At 38.7% G+C, this 24,318-nt stretch overlaps 1 protein-coding gene across 1 annotated transcript; it reads right to left on the bottom strand.

The window, feature by feature from the left end:
• Positions 1–396: 396 nt before the first annotated feature.
• thbs4b (thrombospondin 4b) lies at positions 397–17,296 on the bottom strand. The gene is made up of 22 exons (XM_028026243.1): positions 17,025–17,296; positions 13,390–13,590; positions 12,608–12,858; positions 12,400–12,502; positions 12,162–12,244; positions 12,026–12,077; positions 11,792–11,943; positions 10,493–10,630; positions 8,152–8,229; positions 7,889–8,041; positions 7,692–7,796; positions 7,517–7,624; positions 6,817–6,976; positions 5,957–6,075; positions 5,233–5,285; positions 4,959–5,152; positions 3,850–4,028; positions 2,836–2,884; positions 2,558–2,754; positions 2,278–2,450; positions 1,894–2,033; positions 397–1,208 (listed from the first exon to the last, which is right to left on the bottom strand). The coding sequence occupies exons 1-22, from the start codon at positions 17,101–17,103 to the stop codon at positions 1,150–1,152; spliced, it is 2,826 nt and encodes a 941-aa protein (XP_027882044.1). The 5' UTR covers positions 17,104–17,296; the 3' UTR covers positions 397–1,149.
• Positions 17,297–24,318: the final 7,022 nt, after the last annotated feature.

Here is a 24,318-nt window from a genome sequence, read left to right as displayed (position 1 = left end):
CAGCCACATTGCATAATTCCAATGTGGCTGGATTGTTGGTTTGTTTGACTGATGGCGGTGTCAGGCGTACAATTTCAGCATTTTTCCTTTAAATGTTCTACTGATCATTAAGGCAAAACAGCAAATTAATAGAACTAACCTGGTTAGATACTATTTTGTTAATCCTAACAACCTAATCACAAAAACTTTAATGGGTTTTAATGGCATTAATTGAGAAAAAATGGTATGTGTTGTTTTACAGAGTCTTTGTTCATTTCAGGTTCCCGCTGATTTCAGGTAACATTTTCTTGTGTGTCGTTGATTTGGATGTGTGAACGTCTGAGTAAAGGACAAAGAAGACAGCAGTCATTTCAGAATGAACAAAGTGCAGCATAGAATAATCAGGGGAACAACAAATGCACACAAGATTTTGTTTTTTATTTTACAGAAGCAGAAAAGTGAACACCATCTTCTTAAAACAAGGTATTTTATTGAGAGATTGACCTTTTCCCCCTAGACACTTTTTTTCCCTTTTTTTGTGGAGGAACTCGCAGATTGCTGAGTGTCAGTTAAAATTTTGACATTTTGATAAGAGAGACCAAAGAAAAAATAGTTTATTATATGGGAAATTCCTGCACAGCCACAATTTACACGTGCCGTCCGCTGGAGACAAAGATATATTTGAAATATATATTTGAAAAACATACAGGATGTTTGTGGTTGAAAATGGTTGATACATATTTTTTAATCAAACGATGCAGGTTGCTCATGTGGTTCAACTGCTTATTTTACATTTCCACCCAAAAAGTACAGCTTTAAGTATTATCTGGAGCGTGTTTCTGTCCTTCTGATATTTGTTGCATTAAGTGTAAACTTCATTATACTTAAAAACATAAACAACATTTATCTTTGCTTAACTGAGGCCTTTACAAAGAGGATTAGAGAGACCACATTTGAATAAAAGGGCACAGCAATAAATCATACAGCACAAAATTGTAGTCATATATGTTTCTGTATCTGTAACACAGTTAAAAAACATACAAACACACACACACACCCGCACACAAAAAACGACAGACACACACAAGTCACCACGCTCACATGCATACAGATGCACCCACACAGAGACGCCCCTCCTTGTGGATCTGGAGTCATCTAAAAGTCTTGACTTTAGATTGAGTCAACGGTGTGTTGAGCGCTGAACTCCTGGAAATCCTCTGGGATGGTGTCTGTGGGAAGTGTTAGAGCACAGATCATGAGGGGGGGCTGAAAATAGTCTTTTTGCAACAAGATCAGACAAAACACTTTCTCAGACACAGCTCACAGGAAAGTGTATGCTGAGACTGATGAGTGAAGTGTCAGCGCTCGTTATGAAACCACGTAGAAAATAAAAAAAACTATGCAGTTCAACCATTGAAAGTTAACGCCTCGTTGGAATCTGCCGGGCTTCCTTAGGAAGCTTTGTACAACAGCTGACATTGTGTACTAAGTGTGACTATTTCATATTATCTACTGTATAAAATCTGACATTTAAGTGTGATATATTATTGAAATAAAAAAAGCAGTGGCCTAATTGCTTTTTACTATTTGATGAATAGCTAATTACCTGGAGCTTCTCAGTCAATAACTCACAAATCTAATCAACTTGACAAGAATTTAAGCTGTGTGTACATATGTAACTACATATTTATTGAATGTAAATACCACCTTGAATATTTTCTATTTAGGTATTTCAAAAAATATATTTGGACATTAAAAAAGTCTGGAAGCTAAATTAAGCCCCATAAGTGCCTTTTTAATGCATTTTTTAAAGAGATAATTTTATACATTTCCAGATTGCATAGTAACCGTGGGTGTATTATTACATAAACTTACAGAAAGCAACAATGTAGAAGTGTGTTTGTATTTTTGTACCGTTGCAGCGATATTTCAGATTGGACCAGATGATGTTTTCTTGTGAGAAGCAGAACACGCCGAGTCGTCCTCCTCTCATGGTTGTGTCGATAGTCACACCAGAATCTGCAACCAGCTGAGTTCCCTCGTAAAACCTCACTCTGAGCAAGAGAAAAAGGGAAACGTTGTCGCTACTCTCTTTGATGAAATTTCTCTCATGTTGACTGCCAAGTCAACATGAGAACTCCATTTAAATTTCTGTTCAGACAACTCGCAACATGACATTACTTCTCCTGCTTGGATATGAAAAGAGCTTTATCATGTGCAGAGTATTCTTTTGTTTCACTTAGTAAGAAGTAACATTTTAAAGACTTCTTTCACAAAACCAGAAAGTGCTCATCATACCTGATGTATCCGACCTGTGGACGGTGCTGCAAATACCAGCGGTAGGAAACTTTGTCCTTCCAGCCAACGTTCCTCGGGTCCTTCCACAGCAGACGGACCTGGTCGTTGGTGTCTCCTGTGTGCCACAGTGAGTTTCTCAAGTGTTCCCCAGGGCCTGACCTGGACTTTACAGCCTAAAACACAGAAAAACCAAAATGATAAAAGCACCAGAAACACATTTTAGACAAGCTGACAGTGGCAATGCTCTACTGCTGCTATGGAAAATCCCTCCTGCTTTCACCTTAAGCTGGATGCCTGGCTCGGCCACAGCTCTGAAAGGGGTTGCCTGCCAGTAAGTCTGCTCAGTCTGCTTCCACATCACCACATAGAAGGACGAGGAGTCCTGGTAGCCAAAGATGAAGCCGGCATAGTCGTCGTCGGTAACCGTGTTCACGTGAAAAGTCCCCTCAAAGTCGACTCCACTGAAAGCAGTGTATCCTGACACAAGAACATGCATGTTCAGATGGGATTTTGTTCAGAAAAGCTGACTTGCCATTGACTAAGGAATGTGGATCCTACCAACAGCAAGTCCAGGGTCACTGTTCATGGTCTGAACTATTTCCATTCCCTGTTCAGAAACAAGGCACATATGATGATTAGACACTTTGGGAGTTTTACATGTCTTAATAATAAGGGTTGTTTTTTAAAAATCTAAAATCATGTAATTAAAAAAACTCAGCAATGAAACTGAATATATTTTGATTTATGTGGTCAGTTGAGCTTCATTTTAATGTACAGTAATGTTATAAGGAATCATAAGACCATATACAAAATATATATTAAGTGTAGGCTATAGACACCCAATAACTCTGTAAGCCTTTTGTGACATTTATCATGTGCAATTAGACAAAAACAAACAAAACTGTCACAGGGAAAAATATTGAAAAATAACGGTAGAAAAACCCACCTGCATTAGTCTACAAACCCTTTTACTAATATTTTGTTAGAGGACCATTGGTCTCAGATTAAGCATTAATTTTTCTGTCTGTCAGCATCCCGCATAATTGACTTGGCAATATTTTTCCACCTCATCGAGCAAAACTTGTCAGACTAAGAGAACATCTCTGCACCACAACCATGTTTGGTGTCTGATTTAATTCTGGATTTAACCAAAACTTAAATGCTCTTCTGATTGTCATTTTTTTGTTTATATTACAATATTATTTTTACTCTTAGTGATAAAAAAAAATCTTCAGATTTTTAGTAAACACTTGTTTGTATTTCTTTTTGGAATTTAGGTTTGGCATCACCAGATCATAACAAAACTCCCGAATCCTTAGTTTATATTTCAGTAGCTGAGCTGATAGATAGAGCTGTTTTGGGGCCATTTTTGTAGACAGAAAAGATTATGAAATTTCAAATAAAGAAGTCAAAAGTGTAAAAGAAAGAACATAAAAAATAGAGCTGTCAACATTTTGCAAATCCTTCACTACAATGCATTCCCTTCCATATCCACATATTTATTAATATATCTAACCATAATCATGCTTTAACTTAGACCACATTAAGACTCTCAGAAGGCAATAATCTAACCTGGTTGAGGACAACCCAGTTGGGGTCGATCTGTGCATCTCCCTCTGGGTCCAGCACCACTGTCTGGTAGGCCCTGAAGTCTGTCAGGGTGACCTCTGCGTTCTCAGGGCAATTGTCAATCCGGTCAATCACTTTGTCCTGGTCAAAGTCGGACTCGCAGATATCTCCAACGCCATCATCTGATGAACATCAGAGGGGAAGGAAATGAAGCTAAAGTGACCACAACCTTTTTCTTCACCATCCACAGGGTGAGTTTGGCCATTACTTTCTTTGCTCTGGGAATTTGTTCATATTTGACTGGTGTTAACTGAGCAAAGGATGCAAAGCCCTGCAAAAAAGTACTTCACAAAACAGTTAACTTTTTGTGAGTGTCTTCTGATCACTTGTTTCCTTCAACTCAACAATTAAGCTCTTTTTCATGTTCATCATTGCTTTAAAATCATAATAAAAGACACTGAATTTTGTGTCTCTAATGAGACAAAATATGAAAAAGCTCAACGGGCATTAATAGAAAAAAGAAGAAAAGCATTGTTGATGCAGTTGCTCTGACACCAAAACAATTAAAAATGTTCAGCACTTCCCAAAGTGTTTGTTGGTGAGACAAAAGCTGGTAAAAAACAAGCAAAGAACTAAAAGCTAAAATGCTAGGGTCAGCTGGTGAATCAAATAAAAGTCATCATCAGACCCTGCAAAACATCTTGAAAGTTTCTGTCTGCGATGCACTTTTGAACTTTCCCATCAAAACATTGTCGACCCACTTAATTTTAACAGACACTCAGTCTCTCTCGAAGGCCATTTAACGAGACTAATGTCACAGCGACTTATGAAATTGGCAAATATTTCAGGCGCAAAAAGTGTGCTCTTACTCCCCCCTAAATCGCAGCTTAATCTGCTCGAGGCTGCCAGCTCTTGATCTGTGTGGGTGTAAAACTGGAGCACAGAGGAAGGAACAAAAAAAAAAATGGCAGCCAGCTACATTTCATGGAGGATATGCACACTGAGTTAAATTTGTCTTGAACAGAAATGCAGGTCTTAGCACTCCAGAACAATTTAGTGATTGCACAAATTTTACTGCGAGGTGCAGATAATTCTCATCTGCTTAAACTCACTGTTGTCATCGATCTGGTCGGGGTTGGGCACCAGCCTGCAGTTGTCTGGTCCTGGCGGTAGAATATCTGGGATCCCGTCATTGTCATCATCATCGTCACATTCGTCTCCCAGCCCGTCTTTGTCAGTGTCCTGCTGTGAGCTGTTAATCACTAGTGGACAATTGTCCTTGGTATCCTGGTGACCATCGCCATCGCTACAGGGGAAGTGACACAGAAACATGGCATTAACAATAATAAACCTCACAGAAGCACACATGGTGACGGGGGTTTTTACCTGTCTTGGTTTGTGTCGCACGAGTCTCCAACCAGGTCATTATCAACATCAGACTGAAAGGGAAAAGGAAGGCGTTTAATTCAACACGTCACAAAATACCTTTTCATGCATTTCGCCAGGACTTAATGAGACAGACCAACATGAAGTGGTGCGCAGCAGTGAAGTGGCAGGGAAATGATGTATGATTTCACACGTTTGACAATGTTTTTACAATTAATAATTAGCAAATTGTGGCATGAATTTGTATCAGCCATTCTAAGCCAATCCTTTGCAGAAAAAGTTGTGGAAAAACTTTGACAGCAGTGATAGTTGCAAATCTTTTGGGGTATATTTTCATCAGTATTGTGCATTTACAGTAGAGGTCATCACATAAAAATTGTATTTGTACTGAGATTATTATACCCAGTTAGTGGAATACATAACTAACTGGGTGATATCTGAAATAAATTGGTTGCACTGGATTTTCAGAGAGACAGGCGCTCAGTTTATCTGCACTAACCTAAAAATGTTGTAAATCATATATAATTTTTATTCCACTATTACCTTCTGATGGTCTATCACATAAAATACTTATAAAATATATTAAAGTGCAAGGTTGTACTATAACATATGCTATGCTTTTATGAGATGACCTTGACATTACAGGCATTTGTGTGTGTGTGTGTGTGTGTATATGTGAAGAATTAGTTGCTCTATGGGTTATGTCTATCTGACTTTGCTCAACCTGGTTTGGGTTGGGTATGTCAGGGCAGCTGTCGCAAGCATCTCCCACGCCGTCTCCATCCCTGTCCAGCTGGTCTCTGTTCTGGACACGCTGGCAGTTGTCCAGGAAATTTCTCACACCTATTCACACAACACACACAGTGGATAGATGAATTCTTGTCATAAATATGTTAAAAGAAAAAAAAAAAAATCAACTTTAGCACAAAAATGCAATAATTTATGGATTTAACGGATTTCACTAATGCAGTTATTAAGGTGGAAAGCCATATTGATGAGTCAAAGAGAAAAATGGACAGACGACTAAAATTAATTCATGTTCTAAACTGTTCATACCCTGTTCTTTGTACATCGACCACTTGGGGGCACTGTTGTACTTGCTGTACGCGTTCATTCAGTTTGCGCCCTGATTGTATTTCTATTCATCGCATGGAGGCAGTAGCTGCACCACAAACCTAGAAAGGTCAAGCAGCTCAAACAGCAGTGGAGGAAGACAAGCTATCTTCTGTCCTGCAGGGTTTTTTTGAGGTGTAATCATACCAGTGAATGATCAAAGCGTATTTTTGCTCTTGGGTCAGCCTGAGATTGGGTTTGACTTATTCCCCCCCCCCATTTTCAGTCCTCTTCCGCTTCTGCTTGCTTGTGAATCCTATCACAGTAGTCTCCGGTGATGCATTGAGACAACGTGATTTAGAGGGATGTGGGACAACCTCATCTGCTTGTCTCCTTTTTTTCTCTTCATAAATTAACGTAAAAACATTTATGTGGAAACATGGAAAACAGCGCAGATAACTTTAAGAGCCTTCAGTGATGTTGGTTATATAACGCAAACGTCAGTGTTGGTGATGTAATTTCTCTTCATACCGTCTCCGTCCATGTCATCGTCGCAGGCATCTCCTTTGCCGTCTCCGTCAGTGTCCCGCTGGTCGGGATTGCTCACCATACGACAGTTGTCACAGGCATCGCCATGGCTGTCTGCATCACTGTTCCTCTGATCCACGTTGGGCTTCAACCGGCAGTTGTCCTAAGACATGCAGGAGACATGGACGTCTGATCCAAAGTGCCTCTCAAAAGAATTTCCACCCCTTGAAAATGTTCACATTTTGCAGGTTACAGCCACGAGGATTTTATTGTGTTGGGATTTTATGAAATTGAACAATATAAAGTTTCTGTTGGACTATAAAAACAACACAACTTTAAAATTGTGGTGTGTGTTGTAAGTCAGATGATGTATGTCTTTATCAATTTTGATCTTCTTTACATTTAAGTCTTTGAGAAATGGCACAGTCTTAGTCAGTGCTGGGTGGAGGACTTCTGTGAACACACACTTGAAAGATTTGGAACTTTACTTTGACTTGGCCATTCTGAGCCACATTCTAATGTCTAACCTTTAAGAATAAATCCTGTTACTGTTTTATTTGACGTAAGAGCTACTTTAGATTAGCACATGCCTTTGACATTTCTGATTGTAAAGTAACAAAATGCAAAACACTTTTGCAAGACACTTTATTAATGAATTAAAAAAAAAAAATACTGATGAACTTCCAGTCAGAGTTTGACTGACCTGCTCATTGGGAATACCGTCACCATCTGCATCGTCATCACAGGCGTCTCCCTGGCCATCCCTGTCAGCGTCCTCTTGACCAGAGTTAGGAACAAAGATGCAATTATCCTGCAGAGACAAGAAAGTTAGATAGAGTTCCTTCATGTCACCTTTGACAGACATCCACTTTGCGTACCTTTCTACAGTTTGCGTCCTTGCACTTGAGTTTTTCATCCGGGTATCCATCAATGTCCGTGTCTTTCCCACACAGGTATCCGTTGCCCGCCCACCCAATTCTACACTGAGAAAGCAAATCAAACACCTTTCAGAAAGAGCACCAAATATGCCACCAAGTCAGACACCGGAGTGCAGAAATGTGGGCTTAAATCCTACCTGACAAGAAATAGTGCCGTCTCTTTCTCGAATGCACTCGGCGTTGATGTCGCAGGGGTTGGTCAGGCTGTTTCCACAGCTGAGCTCTGGCTCACAGCCCCTCACCTGATCTCCTGTGAACCCAGTCTTACAGCTGCCACAGTAAAATGAGCCCTGTGGGAGAAATCAGAGCAGCAGTGGATGACTTGGAACAGCAATATAAATTAAAATGAGAAGAATATACCCAGCATGATCTGCATGTGTTGGTTGGAGTGTATTCTTACCACAGAGTTGTGACAGATTGAGTTTGCAGTACAGCCACCATTGTCGGGTCCTTTGCATTCATCAATGTCATCGCAGACCTGAAATGGGTAGAAAGGAGCAAATGAGTCCAAAATGAATTACAGTGTTTGGCTTTGTGACAAATTCTACAAAATGCATTGTTTCAGTAATGAATCTGTTTAAAAATGCCCCCGACAGCGAAAAGCATTCCCTTATGTGGAGTCGGTGAATAACAAATTACAGAGTTAATAATTAAAACGTAGAATATTGTAAATATTTGAACTCCACATGTATATTACATTATGGCTGCATTTAAAATTCAATTAAAAACAACGCCGCTTGGCAGTCCTTCAAGACTTGATTTATAACAGTCTGACCTTACACTGGAAACCATCACATTAGCTGCAAATAATATGCACTAATCAGGTAGAGGTTCAGTCTTAAACTGACACATGGCTAATACAAAAATTATTTTTTTCTGTGTTATAAAGACATATTGTTTTAAACTGGTATCACATAAAATTACAAGAAGTTTGCTTGTTGTTGTGTGCAAAATCTTCTACAAACTCTCACAATGATTGATCATCTTTTAAACATTTTTTAACCTCAATGCCTCAAAAATAAAAGAAATTACAGGCCTGTGGAATAAGTTTTAAATGAGTCGTGACTTAACACTGATTTGACTCAATTGATCATAAAATTTTTATAAACAGATTTGAAAGAGGGCAATTGTCTCATACTGTGTTGGCTTTCAACTTAAAATCTGACCAAACAAAGATTGCGTAAGGGGTTCCTCAAGGAACCACTCTCAGCTCACTTTTTTCTCAGCCATCTTCAGTGGCTTTGTGAACTACTACAAGATTCTCAGGATCTATGGTGTTAACATTTATATTTTGGTGTAATCACCATGTCATAGTCTGTGTATCCAAGGTATGAGTGGGTAAGTCAAGGGTTTTTAACTCAATGCAGGAAAGACTAAAGTAATTATTTTTGCACGCAAAAATGCAAGAAATGAGCTCTCAACTACAGTATGTGTGATTATAAAACAACCATTGTCCATCTTTTGTACAGTTCATCTATGCATATGCAGCAGACATTACTTTAGGTCTTAGATTGTCAACCAGAAAATATGGTTTATATTGTAATTAATAAAACTTTGGGTTTTATTATTAGGTTTCCAGTTGGGTTCGGTTTTAGTCACATTAAAATTGAAGGTACTCATCAAATGTTTGACTGTAAATGTAATACCTTTCTGAAAGTTTCCAAACTGAGAAACAGATATGTAATGAGTTCTAATGGCACGAGACCTTGTGATATTAAAATGTCACATTGTTTCTCATCTTAGAGAAAGCCACCTTGCATGTGCTACCTAGTTGTTGACAGCATGACATTGTCTGTTAAATAACTGTCCCATATGTGAATCTGAGTACCATCAATAGGGCTTTAACTGTGTGCAGAACATAATCTGAGATTTCAAATTAACAAAGAAATAGTTCTTACGTTGTCTTGATAGAGCAAAGACTTCTCTTTGGATTGGCTCACAGCATTCATTTACAAAAGCTTGTACTACTTTTACGTTGTTTATCTGGCAGTGATTCAAGAGCATATTAAGAAACAAGGACAGGAAATATGATGAAAGAATTGTAAACTCTGTGCCCATGCTGTCACTGGGTAAGTGATGACGGCTACTTGAAATTGTTTTAGAATTTCAAGTCAGTATTTTACTGTTCAAGTAGTTAGCGAGTATATACAAATGCATTACAAAGTACAACGTTCTACCCTGATTACATATTGTACACTTGTTTAGAAAATGAATAACAAACAGAAAAAAAGGATCTTTTGTTTTTCATTGTTAAAATCTTGTCTCATCTTGTTCTCATGAATCCAACATGCTGTTTTCTCTTTTTTTTATCCTACTGAAAAGTCCTCTTCAATCAACCTAGCTTTTTTCCCCACATTTTGGGACATTTTCTAATTTTTAATTTGTACCTGCTTTTATGAGAACCGGCTTTTAGTCAGCTATTTCTCTTGGGAAATCACAAGATTCATTTATTGTGAAGATGCGTTTTAACTTTGAATGTACTTCATGTTTGTTTGATGGAGACAAAGTGAAGATTTGGAAATTTATGTTTAGTGATTTTAGCTTAGAGTGAAACTTTCAGTCTTGTGAAAACAGAAAGTAAACCAAATGTTGCAAGCATAATAAATAAAAAATAAAAACATCACACAAAGCAGTAGATCGATTTCAGGTTTTCGTTTTGATTCACTAAAAAAAAAGAAAAAGTATCACTCAAAACAAAGTGATTGTTAAATTGTGCTGCTTCCTTCATGTTTAACTCATACCTGTTTGTTGGTTTGAGCGAACAAAATGCCCACACCCTCCACTGGCAGGCCGACGTAACCCAGCGGGCAGGCGTCGCAGCGGAAGCCAGGGGCAGTGTTAACGCACTTCACTCCAGGGAAGCAGGGGTTAAACTGGCACTGCAGAAAAGGAGGACATGAGCTCTGCTGAAGCAGCAGAAATGTACGTGTTCCTCACAGGGCTTCTCTCTAAAAGTTTCTGGACCTGGTGACCTTTTTGCTAATGAAAGGGAGGAGGAAAAAAAGAGGCTGAAGGGGCCAGCCCTCTGAAATGGGCCAGTACAAACAGAGAAACACACACACCTTCTTGTACTTATGTTCAGAAGATTTACGAACTGCTATCTCTTTCCAGCACTTTTACCTCTATGCCATGTCTGGGCCCTTGAAGTGTCATCAGACCCTATGCCTCTTATTGATGGCCCCTCTGACAGTTTCTGTTTGCACCTGCTTCTAAAAGTTCCCCAATATGGCCAAAAAAGTTATAATGAATTCTAAGACGTTTGGGAAATCACTCATGATGCAAGAAAACAGCGATTAAAAAAACAACAATATTCTGCAAGACCAATGTGTTTGCTTTGATTTAATGGACATCCCTGTTAGTGGTTTTCCTTTCTGAATAGGAATCAGCGGTGTGGAATTCACTGTGTTGTCACATAAGTAGTGACAACACCATCTGGTTTTTATTCATTTCTTTTTCATACTTCAGGATCTTGTGACTGACAGGATATGGATTTTCAGGACTTTATGAGTATCCTGTAGTGATCTGACATCTGACTGTCCAGTTGATCAAAAAGTAGATCATCCAGTCAGTTTCACCCTCAGCTTTATGTGTACAGAAGTAATAGTTGTGACAATTTGAAAGCAGTGGTAAACCTTAGATACATAAACTTGTTGTGAGTTGCAGTGTTCATGCAGCAAAAACTTCTGTCGTGCAAAAACATTGTGGCAGCTTATATATGCTGTCTTTATTATAATGTCTAATGCTTAGAAAAGTATGCATAAATGTTGTTTTCCTATGTCATTTTATCTACACCATCAAAATGAAAGGAAGACACTATATAGTATGCTGAGTGGTGTAACAATCCTAGTTTAACAGAATTAAGGAATTTAACAGAAATCTAAAGCTACTGTGTGTAACATGATCAGAACCAAAAAATAACAGGTGTGCCTATGGCAGCTAAAATAATATGTCCCTCCTGATACATATGGCCAACATTTATTGTTACTTAACTGATTTATATGTAGGAAGAAGGACAAACAAACCATTGAGTTAAACTTCACCTCATCAACATCATCACAGTTGAAGCCATCTCCAGTGTACCCATCAGGACAGGGTGCACACTCCACGCCATTTGCTGTCTCAATGCACATATCATCGCGGAAACAGACACCAGGAGCACATCTCGGTTTCACCACCTCTGTTCCACCCAGACCTTGAAATCGCAATCAAAACACAGTGGTTTCCCATCATGTTTGTTGTTGGTGAATGAAACTGAAACAAGAAAATGTTCTTACCACAAGCCTGACACTCTGAAATAGTGTTTCGGAGAAAAGATGTTTCCTTAACCTGAAAGAGATTGTCCGGTCAGAAGGTCAGTGCCGAAGAGGAAGAGATGGAGAAGACTCAGAGAAACTGTTTGAAGTAAGTTACCTGCTGGATGAGAACGTCTTTAAGCTCGTTTATCACCTTTGTTAACTCCAGCATTTGATTTGACAGCTGCTTTGTGTTGACCCCTACAAGAAAGGGAATGTTATGTTGCTTAACCGGAACAATAGTGGGGGATATCCTCATTAACTGGATTCTGGATGTTGTTTTTATGACTAGGGATGTTGTCAGGGGACGTATTTAGCCTTCTCAATGAGCAATTACTCACCAAATAGATTCTTACCTAAAGTTTGAACCGAATCTCTTTGCTGAAAATGACAGTCTTGCAATGATGCAACATTCTCAAACGAGTCCCCAACCACCAGTTTCAGCTCGTCTAAGCTCTCCTGTTAGAGCAACACAAAAGGTTATGCTTTGTGTGTCTGTCTTTGAACATGTTAGAGACAGAAAGTTGGGCCTTTAGTATGGAGTTATTGTAAGGAACGTGTTACCTGATCCCTGGCTTGCATTGTCTTTAGCTCCACCATGCCGTACCCTGCTGGCAAACCCTGGAAGACGGCAGGAAGATCCCGGACCGTCTCAACCAGCCTGCAGTCCAGATGTAGCTCCACCCCGCCTGGCCCCTGCTGCTGCAGACCCTTCAGGTGGAACAACAGCCGGTGCTGCTGGCCGTCCGCCAGCACAAGGTTGTTGAAGCTAACAGAGCTCATTCTCTTGTCAGTCCGCAAGTAACGTAACACAGCTTCGGGAAGTTACAGCCATGTAGGAGACAGGAAAAAGAGGGAAAATATAAGAGCATTTACTTTCACAATATCACAGTTACATGCCAACATGTAAATTATGTTAGGTTGTTAATGTTTCCTATATTCTTCCACTTTATTTATGCTAAAAAATGATCAAAATATGCTCCTTTTGCCAAGTGCAGGTTAAAATTAAAGTTATTTTGACAGAAGGTTAATGTCTTTTAGATGTAAATATAAAAAGTGTAGCGTCTTGAGAATCTCTTCACATACCAAACAAAGTAACACAATTTCTTTTCTGTGAACACAATATTGACTGTTGATTGTTTTTGTCTTGCATTTACTCCATGTTGTATTTGAACAGTTGTCAAATAGCATTCAACTGAGAGTTGCACTGTTAAAAAATGCGGGTCAAAAGATAAAAATATTGAGAATTGCTGATGGTGAAGAATTCCTAAAAAATGTAAATATTTATACAAAAATATTGATCGGCAAAGCTTTGCAGTACCAGCTCCTGTTTCTTGTCCACTTACCCCGGTTGAGCTTCCCCATTACGGTGAACTCAAAATACTTGCTGTTGTCCCTTGGGTTGAACAGGCCAAACAGTGTGGTTCCAGTCTTGGGCTGCAGCTTGAAGGTGGTTAAGATGAAAGCCTCGTTCACCCCTTGTTCTGCCAAACCTCCCTGCAGCAGGTCTGGCAAGCAGTCAGGCGAGGTGAGCAGATTGTAGACTGCTGACAGGGAAAGAGAAATGAAGCACACAAGCAGTGAATGATGAGGAATGAATATTTTGCTACCTGCAACCACACTCGAGTGTAAACACACTTTGAGTCGACAAGAATGGGTTGATGATGACCGAGTGTTTGTTGTTCTTGGAGATTTCTGTGCAAACTTGGCAGGATCAGAAGAACCACATAAAAATAGGGCTTGAAGTAAATCAAAGTTGTGGACTCAAACCTTAGTTTTAATAAAAGTGACTGAGATCTGGAATGTTTCTTTGAGTACATGTATGGTCAGAAGCATGGCAGAATTTGGAAGGCAAATGCAGAAGAGGAACAAAATATTACAAACCGCCACCCCCACTAATTTTCATGGTTAGAATTTCCCTTTAATGAAGTAACTTGGGAGTTGTTACGACCACAGAAGGATTGGCATTGATTCTTTAGTCCACCATCTGCAAACACTGTGAATGCACAAGTACCATAAAGCAGTCAGCAAGGGCATCCGTAGAGACGGGGCAAAATTACTCCCAAATGATTTCAAAGTCTAGCCAATTTTTTTTGCAAGACTCCCTCAGATGAAATTTCTCCTTTATTTTACTTTGAAACATATATTTCTAATTCACGGGACAGACATGTAAGCGATCAAATGGGACCGAGTTGCTAAATGTATGATTTTTCTTTTAACTATGCTACTTTTTGTATGAAAAAAAGTGCAGCAGCTGTGTTTATGATCAAACCAGATGAAGCTCACAAAACAAAATAACAAAGAAACATCTAGGCCCTTAGAGTATCTCTACACTATAAACATATACACCTCATTCAAAGATATGTTATTCATGAGTCTTCCACACTGAAGGCGTTTAAGGGTCAATGGTATCGTTCACAAGATACCCAGAGAAAGTACCTCATTTCACCCTCCTGATTAACCTCAAATTTCAAGCTCCATAAAACAAGATCAGTTCAAAGCTACAAAGCAATCCAGAGATATGTCCTACCCTTATAAATCAGATACGGTTAGTTTACTATTAAGGAAGCAAATGGTAAAAACATACTTTGGTTTACTGCTTACCTAATTCTCTGCATTTGAGCTTTTGTGTAAAAAAAATAATTTCACTGTTTTGTTTTTAAATGATGTCAAACTGTATGTGTAATGGAAGAAATAAATCATCAGCATTGGAATACACTTTACATAAACTGTCTGACATCTCATTAGGCAATTACTATGCTGGCTAATGAAAATGAACTGATATAAAACTCAAGGCTTGAAAGCAAAATGTGAAGTCAGGGTAAAAGTACTTTTATGGATATTAGTGGGTAATACTCTCACATGTTGCAGCATATTTTTTTTAAATGATTTTAATTCATTAGCATCGCTTATCTACTATATCTACAATGCAACTTGACACAATCAGTGTGTGAATGTGTGCATGAATGGGTGAATGACTGATTAAAGTGTAAAGCGTTTGAAATCGTCGAAGCAGACAAAAGTGCTACACAAGTAGAGGCCAATTACCACTTATTATTTATTTTTATATTTTGTATGTGTGCTTTTCATGTTATGTATTTCATGTTTCCACTCCTGTAAAATTAAAAACAAACATTGAAAAAGCAATGTCACTTTTGGAAAAGCGGTTTTAGTCTAATTTATTTATTTATTTATTGCTGGTTAAATTATTGAGCTCAGCAAAGATGTTCTAATGGATGAATATGATGATAATTAGGCATTTTCCTATAAAATCTTTGGTGTTCTTTTTTCACAACAAAACTGGCAGTAGAAACTTGTTGCAGAAGGAGCTTTTATCATGTTAGCTAGAACTCGCTAACATTTCGTAGCGATTTCTTAAGACTACTGAGTCCTAAGGACAATCTAAGCAGCTAATTAAAAATAAAACAATATTGGCAATTATTATTGGCATTCAGTTTTTATGTGGTACAAATGGAAAGAAAATCTTATTTCAAAGTTTCTTTAAATATCTGTTCCAGTGCTGACAGGGCCAGGTACAAGACTCACTTCCTGTAGCATCTAGCTAGCTGTGTTAAAGTGACAATGCTAGCTTGTAAGTCAGCAGGAAGTCAGCAGGAACAACAAGTGGTGAGTTAGTCACAGATTTTTTTTTGTCTGTAATGGTTGTATGTCAACAATATTTAGAAGATTTTCGTTCATTTGCTCATCTTATTTTAAAAGACAGCGTTTTTTTGCTGCTGGTTAGCTAAAGTTACTGGTTAGTTGCTATATCTGGCTAGCCTTAAATCCTTTCTTCTCAATCAAACTGTTTAACAATATCAAATCATTCAAACAACAGCTTAGGCCCAGATTACTATTCAATCCTAAAACCATATTTTTTAATCATGCTACCTAACTAAACAAAGGAAATACTTTCACTGCAAGAAGGACTCCTTCTCCCTTCTCATTACATCATTTATTTATTTTTCATCAGAGATTCTTTGTACCTCCTGAGGAATTTCAAAACTCACCAACTTCAGCAATCAGCAAAGCCATTGCACCGATCATTCCTATTAAATTCAAACTGGAGTAATAGTTTCAAATTGGTACCACTCAGTGAATTCCAGTCAAGCAAGCTGCAATTTGCAAGGGAAATGACAGCTGATTAATTTGGACCGGTTGTATATGTAACGCCAGGCACCATGGAATTGTGGGGGATTAATGAGTGCTTGAAAGGTGAGCCATCAATCACCTGGTGTGATCAGTACAAAGCTAAGAAATGCAAACATTTCATGGTCAGCAGCTCTGTTTTGGTGTGGGACTTTGGTGATGTACGCATGTTGGATTTTGAGTGCGTGTCAGACAAAGAGAGAGTGGAGAGTGTGGAGTTCAGAAAATGATCATCCCTGATTATTCCTGCGTGTTTGACCAAGCTAGGAATTCATTTAAATAAACGCAAGCCAGAAAGCTGAAACTCCTCAAAGCTGAACTAATCAAACAGTTCTGGCTCGCAGGATTTCAATAGGACGGTTTTGAAAACTTTCATCTGCCTTCATTCGTTTTCCACTTCCTGTCAGAAACACAAAGAATTATTTGACCACCTCATCTTCTCAACACTTGACAGGAATATTTAGCATTTTTCTCACATCTCTGTGAGTGTCACTCAGAACGTCTGAGCCTTTATGTTCTCAGGGGCTGCAAATGATATTCGCTTTCACAGTGTCTGCTTCACCATTATCCCATTAAATCTAACAAATGTGTGGTGAAGCAGTGAGTGGTGGAGCCATTAAATCTTCTCTGACATATTAAGGAAAATTGCACAATAACAGTGAATTTAAAAACTTCCAAATAAAAAGGATGCTTGTATTTTATTTGTTTCTGTGGGTTGAAATTCAGACTAAGCATGTTTAAAAACAAGCTTTACAAAGGAAGCATTTACTCCAGCTATTTAAGCTGTTATTGACAATACCAATGAAACACAAAATAAAATGATAACACTCACCCAAAGCCTGGGCCTCTGCATGTAAGCACAGGTTTAATAACAGCTGCGAGAGCAGAATGAAGAATGTCCACAAAATCATTTCAGAGTCAGACCTGGAGGTTCTCTGCAGAAGCTTATCTTGCACTGGTTTCCTTTTTTTTTGATTAGAAGTCAGCCAAGCTCGACATGTCCAGTCTTTCTTAAACTGTTGACTATTTTGTGTGTATGTATCTGGTTTGTGAATAAGAAAGACGGGGGAGATCGTAGGAGTGATGCTAAGGGAGGAGCATTGGGGCTTGAACCTGCTTTTAAACCTTCCTCAGACTGCCCCATGCAGAGAAGGAGTGACCAGGGGAAACTCTTGGCTCCTAGCGGGAGCTGCTGATTCCTCAAGGCTATTTCACAATTCCCCCGATCACGAGCAGCTCCTAATTCACGGAATCCCAAGTTAACGAGCAAAAAGTCAAACCAAACCGAGCAAAGGGTATATTTAGAAATATGGGGTCACGCTTGAGGGGATTCTCTGAAAATGTGATTTCTATATTCAGACAGTGTGAAGAACTGGGGAAATTCTTTAACCTCCCTTCCAGAGGATTAGATGTAACACCTTTTCCAAATGTCCCAGATTTCCTCTCCTATAGTTGGGCTCTTGCAGGAAATGAGGGCTCCAGAACTCACACCTTAACAAGCCGTGCTAACCAGCTTCAGACAAGTGGCTGGCTCACAAGGCGGCCAGGTCGTCGGCATGTCTGGGGAAGGTGATGAGACTAAATTCTTACCTAATTAATTACCAAATTCTTCCTAATTCATCCTTTGTATGACGTTTGTATGTCACTTTTATGTCATAAAAGTGTAAGCCAGTTGGTTGTCTGCTGCTTTTGAGCCCCAAAAATTAAACAATATTTGTCAGAAAATGTTTGAAACTTTCATTCTTGAAAGTCTTCTGGGTCACCACATGGTTTTACAAACAAACACAAACACTAGTGTCTATAGCAACAAACAGCAGCAAGTGACTCATAGTTTCCATACATCTAGAGGTTATTCTGCGTCTGGTAGTTCTTTGTTGTACATTGACGTGCACTCCATCCCGGTCACTCGGGTGGATTTTCAAAATGATCCTTTAAAGAGGGCCCCCACAGACTCCCGGTGCATGGCTGGGAGCTGTAGCCAAGATCCCAACAAACCACATCAGTTTTCTGGAGAAGCAGGGCTGACTCACATCACGGTGCGGTGGATGAGGTCAGACAGTGAACAGTGCAGCTGGCGATGAGATAAAACCAGACCTCAAATGTGTCTGACAGCATCCCTTGACTATTTTTATTTGTAATACTGATATGAGCAAATCCTAGGACCCTTACACACGGTCTGAGCTTTATTTCTTGTACTGTACAGTTGTAAATCACATTAAAGAGAGTAGTATGGATGTAACTCAATGAGTCAGTACAAGCTATAGCCAAACCAAGAAGAACATTTTCACGGCAATGAGTTCTTTTTGTTCTCCCCAGACAAGGCTAAAAATTAACAGCCTTGTGATGAAGGTCAAGATGACAAACTGTTCGAAAAATGAAAAGCTAACAGTGTTTAACCCTCTGTCAAATACCGTCAAATAACACGTTGAACTGTTTTGAAAAAAATATTTTGTTGAAATGCCTGGTTTCCTCAGTTTACATTTCATTGCAAAGGCTAAATATATATTTAACTTTTATAATATATACAAGTTAATTATCTCCACTTGTCCTCTCGGGTGCATTTATTCTTTCCCTTCTGTGAATTGTCTTCTTTGCAAGTGGTGTGAGTTGGAGCCATCAGCCCTTCATGCTGATGAGAAGCAATGTTGCCCATCAGACATCATCAACCTTGAGGTTAAAACATTGTGACTCCAGGAAAACTTTGCTGGTTTGTTAGGTCCTTTCAGCTAAATTTCTGATTGACGGATCCGCGAGGTCCACTTGGCACCCGTATTGGCAGGAATACAACAAATAATTGAAGGTACAGCCATCAGTATCTTCAATAATTGTTTGAAGAATCTAAATTAATGAGTTACAACAACATTTAATTTCCCTTTGGGATTAATAAAGTATTTTTTTAATTTGAATTCAAATGTGAACACAGCACACTAAATTGTCTAATTAGTGTGCTAATTATACAAACACACACAAAAATTCCCATATAAAAACTGCATTGAGAACCTTTTGGTTGGTAGAGTCTGCTACTGATTTACCATGGCCATAAGAAAATGAAGAAAGTGTGCTTTTAGGAAATTTACATGTGTGAATATGAAATTGGACCTAAAGATTTCCAAATGCACTGCATACATATAAATATATATCCAATTTATACAAGCCGTTATAAATTAATCTGCTAAACTCCTTCCAAAACCTAAAAGGGCAATAACAAGAAAGATGCATCACAGTTTATGGACGCCATATTGCTGTAGGAGCCCTACACTGCCCCCTAGAGTCTAGCAGAAGATGTTGAGGACGAGCTGCACAGAGTGACTACTGCAAAGGTTTTGTCAGTCTGATTCCACATGTTGTTCTGGTCAGCTACAGGAATTATTACCTGTCTGTGCGCCCTCCAACAATCCCCCCAAAACACAGCAAAAATATAAAACAGAAGGCAATTCATTCTAAAGAACCTACTTTAGATACCTACTTGTGGATAGTAACAAATACTATCCACAAGAACCAAGTAGAAAAATCTTCAAACCTACCAAAATACCAACTTTCCTAATTTACTTCTTCCTTCGTCAAATCTTTAATGGGATTCAGTTTTTTCCATCTATTGGTCACAAATGAACTTGTATTTTAAACACTCTAACCTCTACTATGGCTTTTTCTTGTTTCTCTGCTGTTGGATCTCAGAACAAGCAACAAGCAAATTTTCTGAGAGTTCAATGCTTGAAGACTACTAATGCCCTTGAGTGATAAAATGACTGCTAGCTGAATAAATCATGCTTTTAGGCATATGTCAGAGTGAGAATTACTGTTTATCTTGCATCTTCCCGTGTTGCCCTGTGATGGACAGGCAAATTGCCCAGAGAGCTCTCCACTTATTTTCCATTCACCCTTGGAGATTGAGGCAAGTTTCCCGGAAACTTTGCAAGATTCAGAAATTACAGTATCGCACCGAGAATATTTATACATTAAAACTTGCATCAGAAACTTTTTGAAATCTCGTGTTTGCGGGATGGACCCAGGATTTTACAGCAACAGCTGGAGGTGACCATGATGAGTACATCTTGCTCCTTTTGCTCAGTCCTCAAGTGCTCATTACGCTGTGGGACTCAGAGTGTCACAAGCTGTGATCTGTCTAACCCGATGAGGTTATGTAACAGCGGTCCATCAGCACATCAGAGGGCTCTGATCCAACACCTCATTAAATCTTTTGCATCTATCAAAATCTTACACCAGCCCAAAGATGGGACGTGCTCCAAAACTTGAAATTGCAGCATTAAGTAGCCTGATTTTTAAAATGTGTATATATATTTGAGTAGTTCTGAACCTAAGGCAATGGATTCATGAAATGACCCACATCCTGTACCATATTTAGTCTCTATGCTCTTCAGCCAAATTGGCATTTCATGGTGGATGAAACACTTGAATTTCCTGGAATTGAATAACACAGAGTAGAGGGAATGAATATAAACCAGCCATCAAATGTTTCTGGCTCAAAGTCAAAATTTATTCTAAGAAGAACTGTGCTTTGGGTTTGTTATTTTAACACTTATATCCCATGTCCTCTTATGTGTTTCTGTGAGCTGGAGTGAATGCTACATGCTCATTGGAATTTGTTGTACCATTTCTTTGGAAGTAGCAGAAAATCATTGCTGTAGTTTTAAAAAAAAAAAATCCCTTTCACCTTACTGAATCACTTCACCATAATTCTCTCCAAAATCACTCAGGAGCATTTGCGTTGTGGACACAGTAACATAAAGCTGCACGTCTTAGAAAACTGTGGCTATTAAGATGAAGGATTAATGGTGGAAAACGTTTTCTGAGAATAAAGTGCAGGGAACGAACACATAATTTCCAAAACAACAGTGTGATTTAAGCATCTTAGGAAGTTACTTGGTATTATGCAAGGGTACTCGATAAAAGCCCCCGCAAACCCACTGTCTGACTGATAACTTCTCCAAGTCTAAACTATGAGTTCAGTTTCAGATAATTTCATAAGTTACAGCTGCTCTTTCAGTCATTCACAGCAGCTGCTTCAGATTACTTATTCGTTTCACCTCAGTGATTGTTTCCCAGACACCCAGACACCTCAAAGTGTAGAGAGACACAGTTATAAATCACCTCCATCGATACTTGACACTAAGTCAGTCACACGGCTCAGCACATACATCTTTGCTTTGCACAAGAGCACCCTGTGTAAACTATCGGCACTTTTTTTACTGCTGTCTTTCATATTTTCTTTTAGAGACTCCACTTTGCAACTGCTAATGGATATCGTGCGAGGAACTCTTCAGAAAATAGATCGTATAAATCCATCTGACTCTTCTTCATCTGTTTCCATTAGAACTCATGAGAAGATTCTGACATCTGACAAAAACTGAATGTTTTTTTTTCAGGAACTGAGTGAGACACAAAAACGAAATTGGTCATGGAGGCTGTTGGAGAACGGCATTTAGAGGGAATGAGCTGCAGAAATTTCCAACAAATCATGTAATTGTGTTTTACATGTGGCAACAAATTACTGCCTTCGACGTAAATCTGCTGTCAGGAGTAGGGCAAGCAGACAGAGGCTCATGGGAGAATTTGCTATAACTAGCTAAACTTTTGCGCCACAAAGTCAAGATATATGTTTGGCATAATAACAGCAACACTAAGCATCCCCTAAAGAACAGCATACCTATACTTAAACATGTTGTTGCCCTGTTTTCCTGTTAAATTCTACAGAATATTTCTGACATAAAAGGTGCAAAAACGGTGTAGATGGTTTAGTGGATGGTTTAGTTAAGGCCCCTACTAATAAAGTAGGGCCCTTTATTAGTCACAAATTTCATCTCACTCAGTTTCATTTTCACTACATTTTTCATAAACGTTGCTCAAAAGCAAAACACGAGTGGAACCATTTTCAGGAAGTGACGAAAAACACCTACGCGATCCTGAGCCGCTTGTTTACACAAGCGCAGACAGCAGTGCATTGTGCTTCACTGAGTCTTATTCCATGTGCTCTTATTAGTCAGTCGGACTCCTGGCACACCGAGACCGACCGTGTCTGAGTTACAAAGGTCTGCAGTGCAGAGAGAAACTGAAAAGAGGAAAGGGGAACACACTGTGTCATTTCTTCAGACACAGTGCAGTTCATGTTCATGCCCAGGCCACCTTCACCCTGCATGACTGACTGCTGGAAGGAGAAAAGAGCTGTATACCTACAGCCGCATGTGGAAGCAATTATTTTCCCTTCCTAGTGTATAATTACGTGCAGCAGATACAAGATGACAAGCACATGTTTAGCAAAAAAAAAAAAATTTCAAGCCATCCAATTCAACCTTGTGTGCTAGGTCATATTTAATGATACAAATGGGTATTGAAAGAGCCAGAGATTTGCAGAAAGCTTTGGTAATTTGGAATGTATTTAGGTAAATATCAACTTAATAGTCATTTGTACTATTTTGAAGTAGTTAGGTGTACAAAATAATAACAAAAAGTGTGTAAAAATGAAACTGCTTGGTTGCACAGTTGAAACCAAATGTTTCTATTCATTGTTTAAAGCACATTCTCTTTTTTTTTGTGCTAAATCAAAGTCAGATTTTTACATAGACGAACAATACACTGCATTGATACTATTTGATAAGTTCCTGAGAGGTTAATCAGAAGCACCACCTGAACACACTGCTTTTTTCTATGACATCAAAGTAAAAGAAAAGTGAAAGACAACATCCAAAAGAGAGCTGTGTGAAAAACAAGTCTAGTCAGACATACAATAAAAGGCCACTCAGCAGGGCAGAAATCATTACTCAATTTAAAAAAAAAGAAGTCAAATTACAGTTACAAATGCACAGAGGAACAAACATGTTGATTTTGGAGAGATGTTCTGATGAAACTAAAGCTGAAGTGGTCATAACTAACATCTTTACATTTGGTAGAAAAAGGGAGAACCACAACACCCCCAAGTGTAAAGTACAGGGGAGACAGCATCATGGTGTAAAGGTTTTTTCCTGTATGAGGGACAAGTGCACTTCAGCACAGCTTACAAATCTGATTCAATTGCATCAATTCTGCTCAAAGAAATGGGTCAAAATACTAGCAAGATTTTATAAGAAGGTTATTCAAGGATGCTATTTGTATTAATGAAATGCTATATAAATACAATAGTATCGTACAGTATTTCAGGAGCATATGGTTACTCATTATAGGCAAGTAATAAAAAATCACCACCAGCTTCAATATTTTGTTATTTTTCAAGCAAATTGAAATACTTTTGGTCATTCTAGCTGATCTACAACAGGAAATATTTTGTCTGATTTAATATCAAGACAGTGAAAAAAAAGGCTATTTGTCTTTTTGTACAGTGCGTGTAAACATCTGGTTTGAATTATATGTCTGCTGTAGCCTGTATGTCTAATTTTTGAGTGAGAAGCGGTGGGCATATTCTGCAGAACAATAACTCAGTATCTTTCAAAATAAGTCTTTCAGGAAAGGGAAACAGCCCACTGGCACACATGGTAAAGTCGAGTTCCTTGAGACGTCGAATCAAATAAGTGACGATGTTTTAATGTCAAAGCGCAGACGTTGTGCAAGTTTAACTATATTCTTTTGTTACATCCAAATTCTTTGAAACTGAACTCGCGATTTCCTGTCTAGCAGCATGGAAGTGGGAAGATAATGCGTTTCCCAGAGAGACAGATGTGGAGTCCAGGAAATGAACAGACTTCTTTCAAGTCCTGTTGGAGCTTTGGCGACTTTCAAGAACAGGATTACAATTTTCTTTCATAACTGCAAGTGCTCAAGCTCTCTTTTATCACCTCTTTCCACACAACTCCCAAAGCCTATTCCGACACATGTATGGAAAATCACAGATGGTGTTAAAGGCAGCTCTCTGTAGTAATTGTCCCCATCTTTCAGGGAGGATATTAAAGGGGTCGACAGATTTTTACAGGCTCCTCCCTACAGAGAAGATGTCACAAAAGATCACAGTGAAGGGGGATATAACTTTAAGAACATGATGATTTACACCGGTCTGTTCCACCTGTGGCTGTCTGTTTGTCTTTAGCCGAGGATAAATGGCTCAAGGGGCTGGCAAGCAGAGAGTACTTTTATGTCAAAATATATGGCCATTTTTTTCCACCCTTTTACTTGTCTGTTAG

This window comes from Xiphophorus couchianus, chromosome 8 (assembly GCF_001444195.1).
Source record: "Xiphophorus couchianus chromosome 8, X_couchianus-1.0, whole genome shotgun sequence".
Lineage (NCBI taxonomy): Eukaryota > Metazoa > Chordata > Actinopteri > Cyprinodontiformes > Poeciliidae > Xiphophorus > Xiphophorus couchianus.
This window is presented reverse-complemented; position numbering and strand designations above follow the sequence as displayed.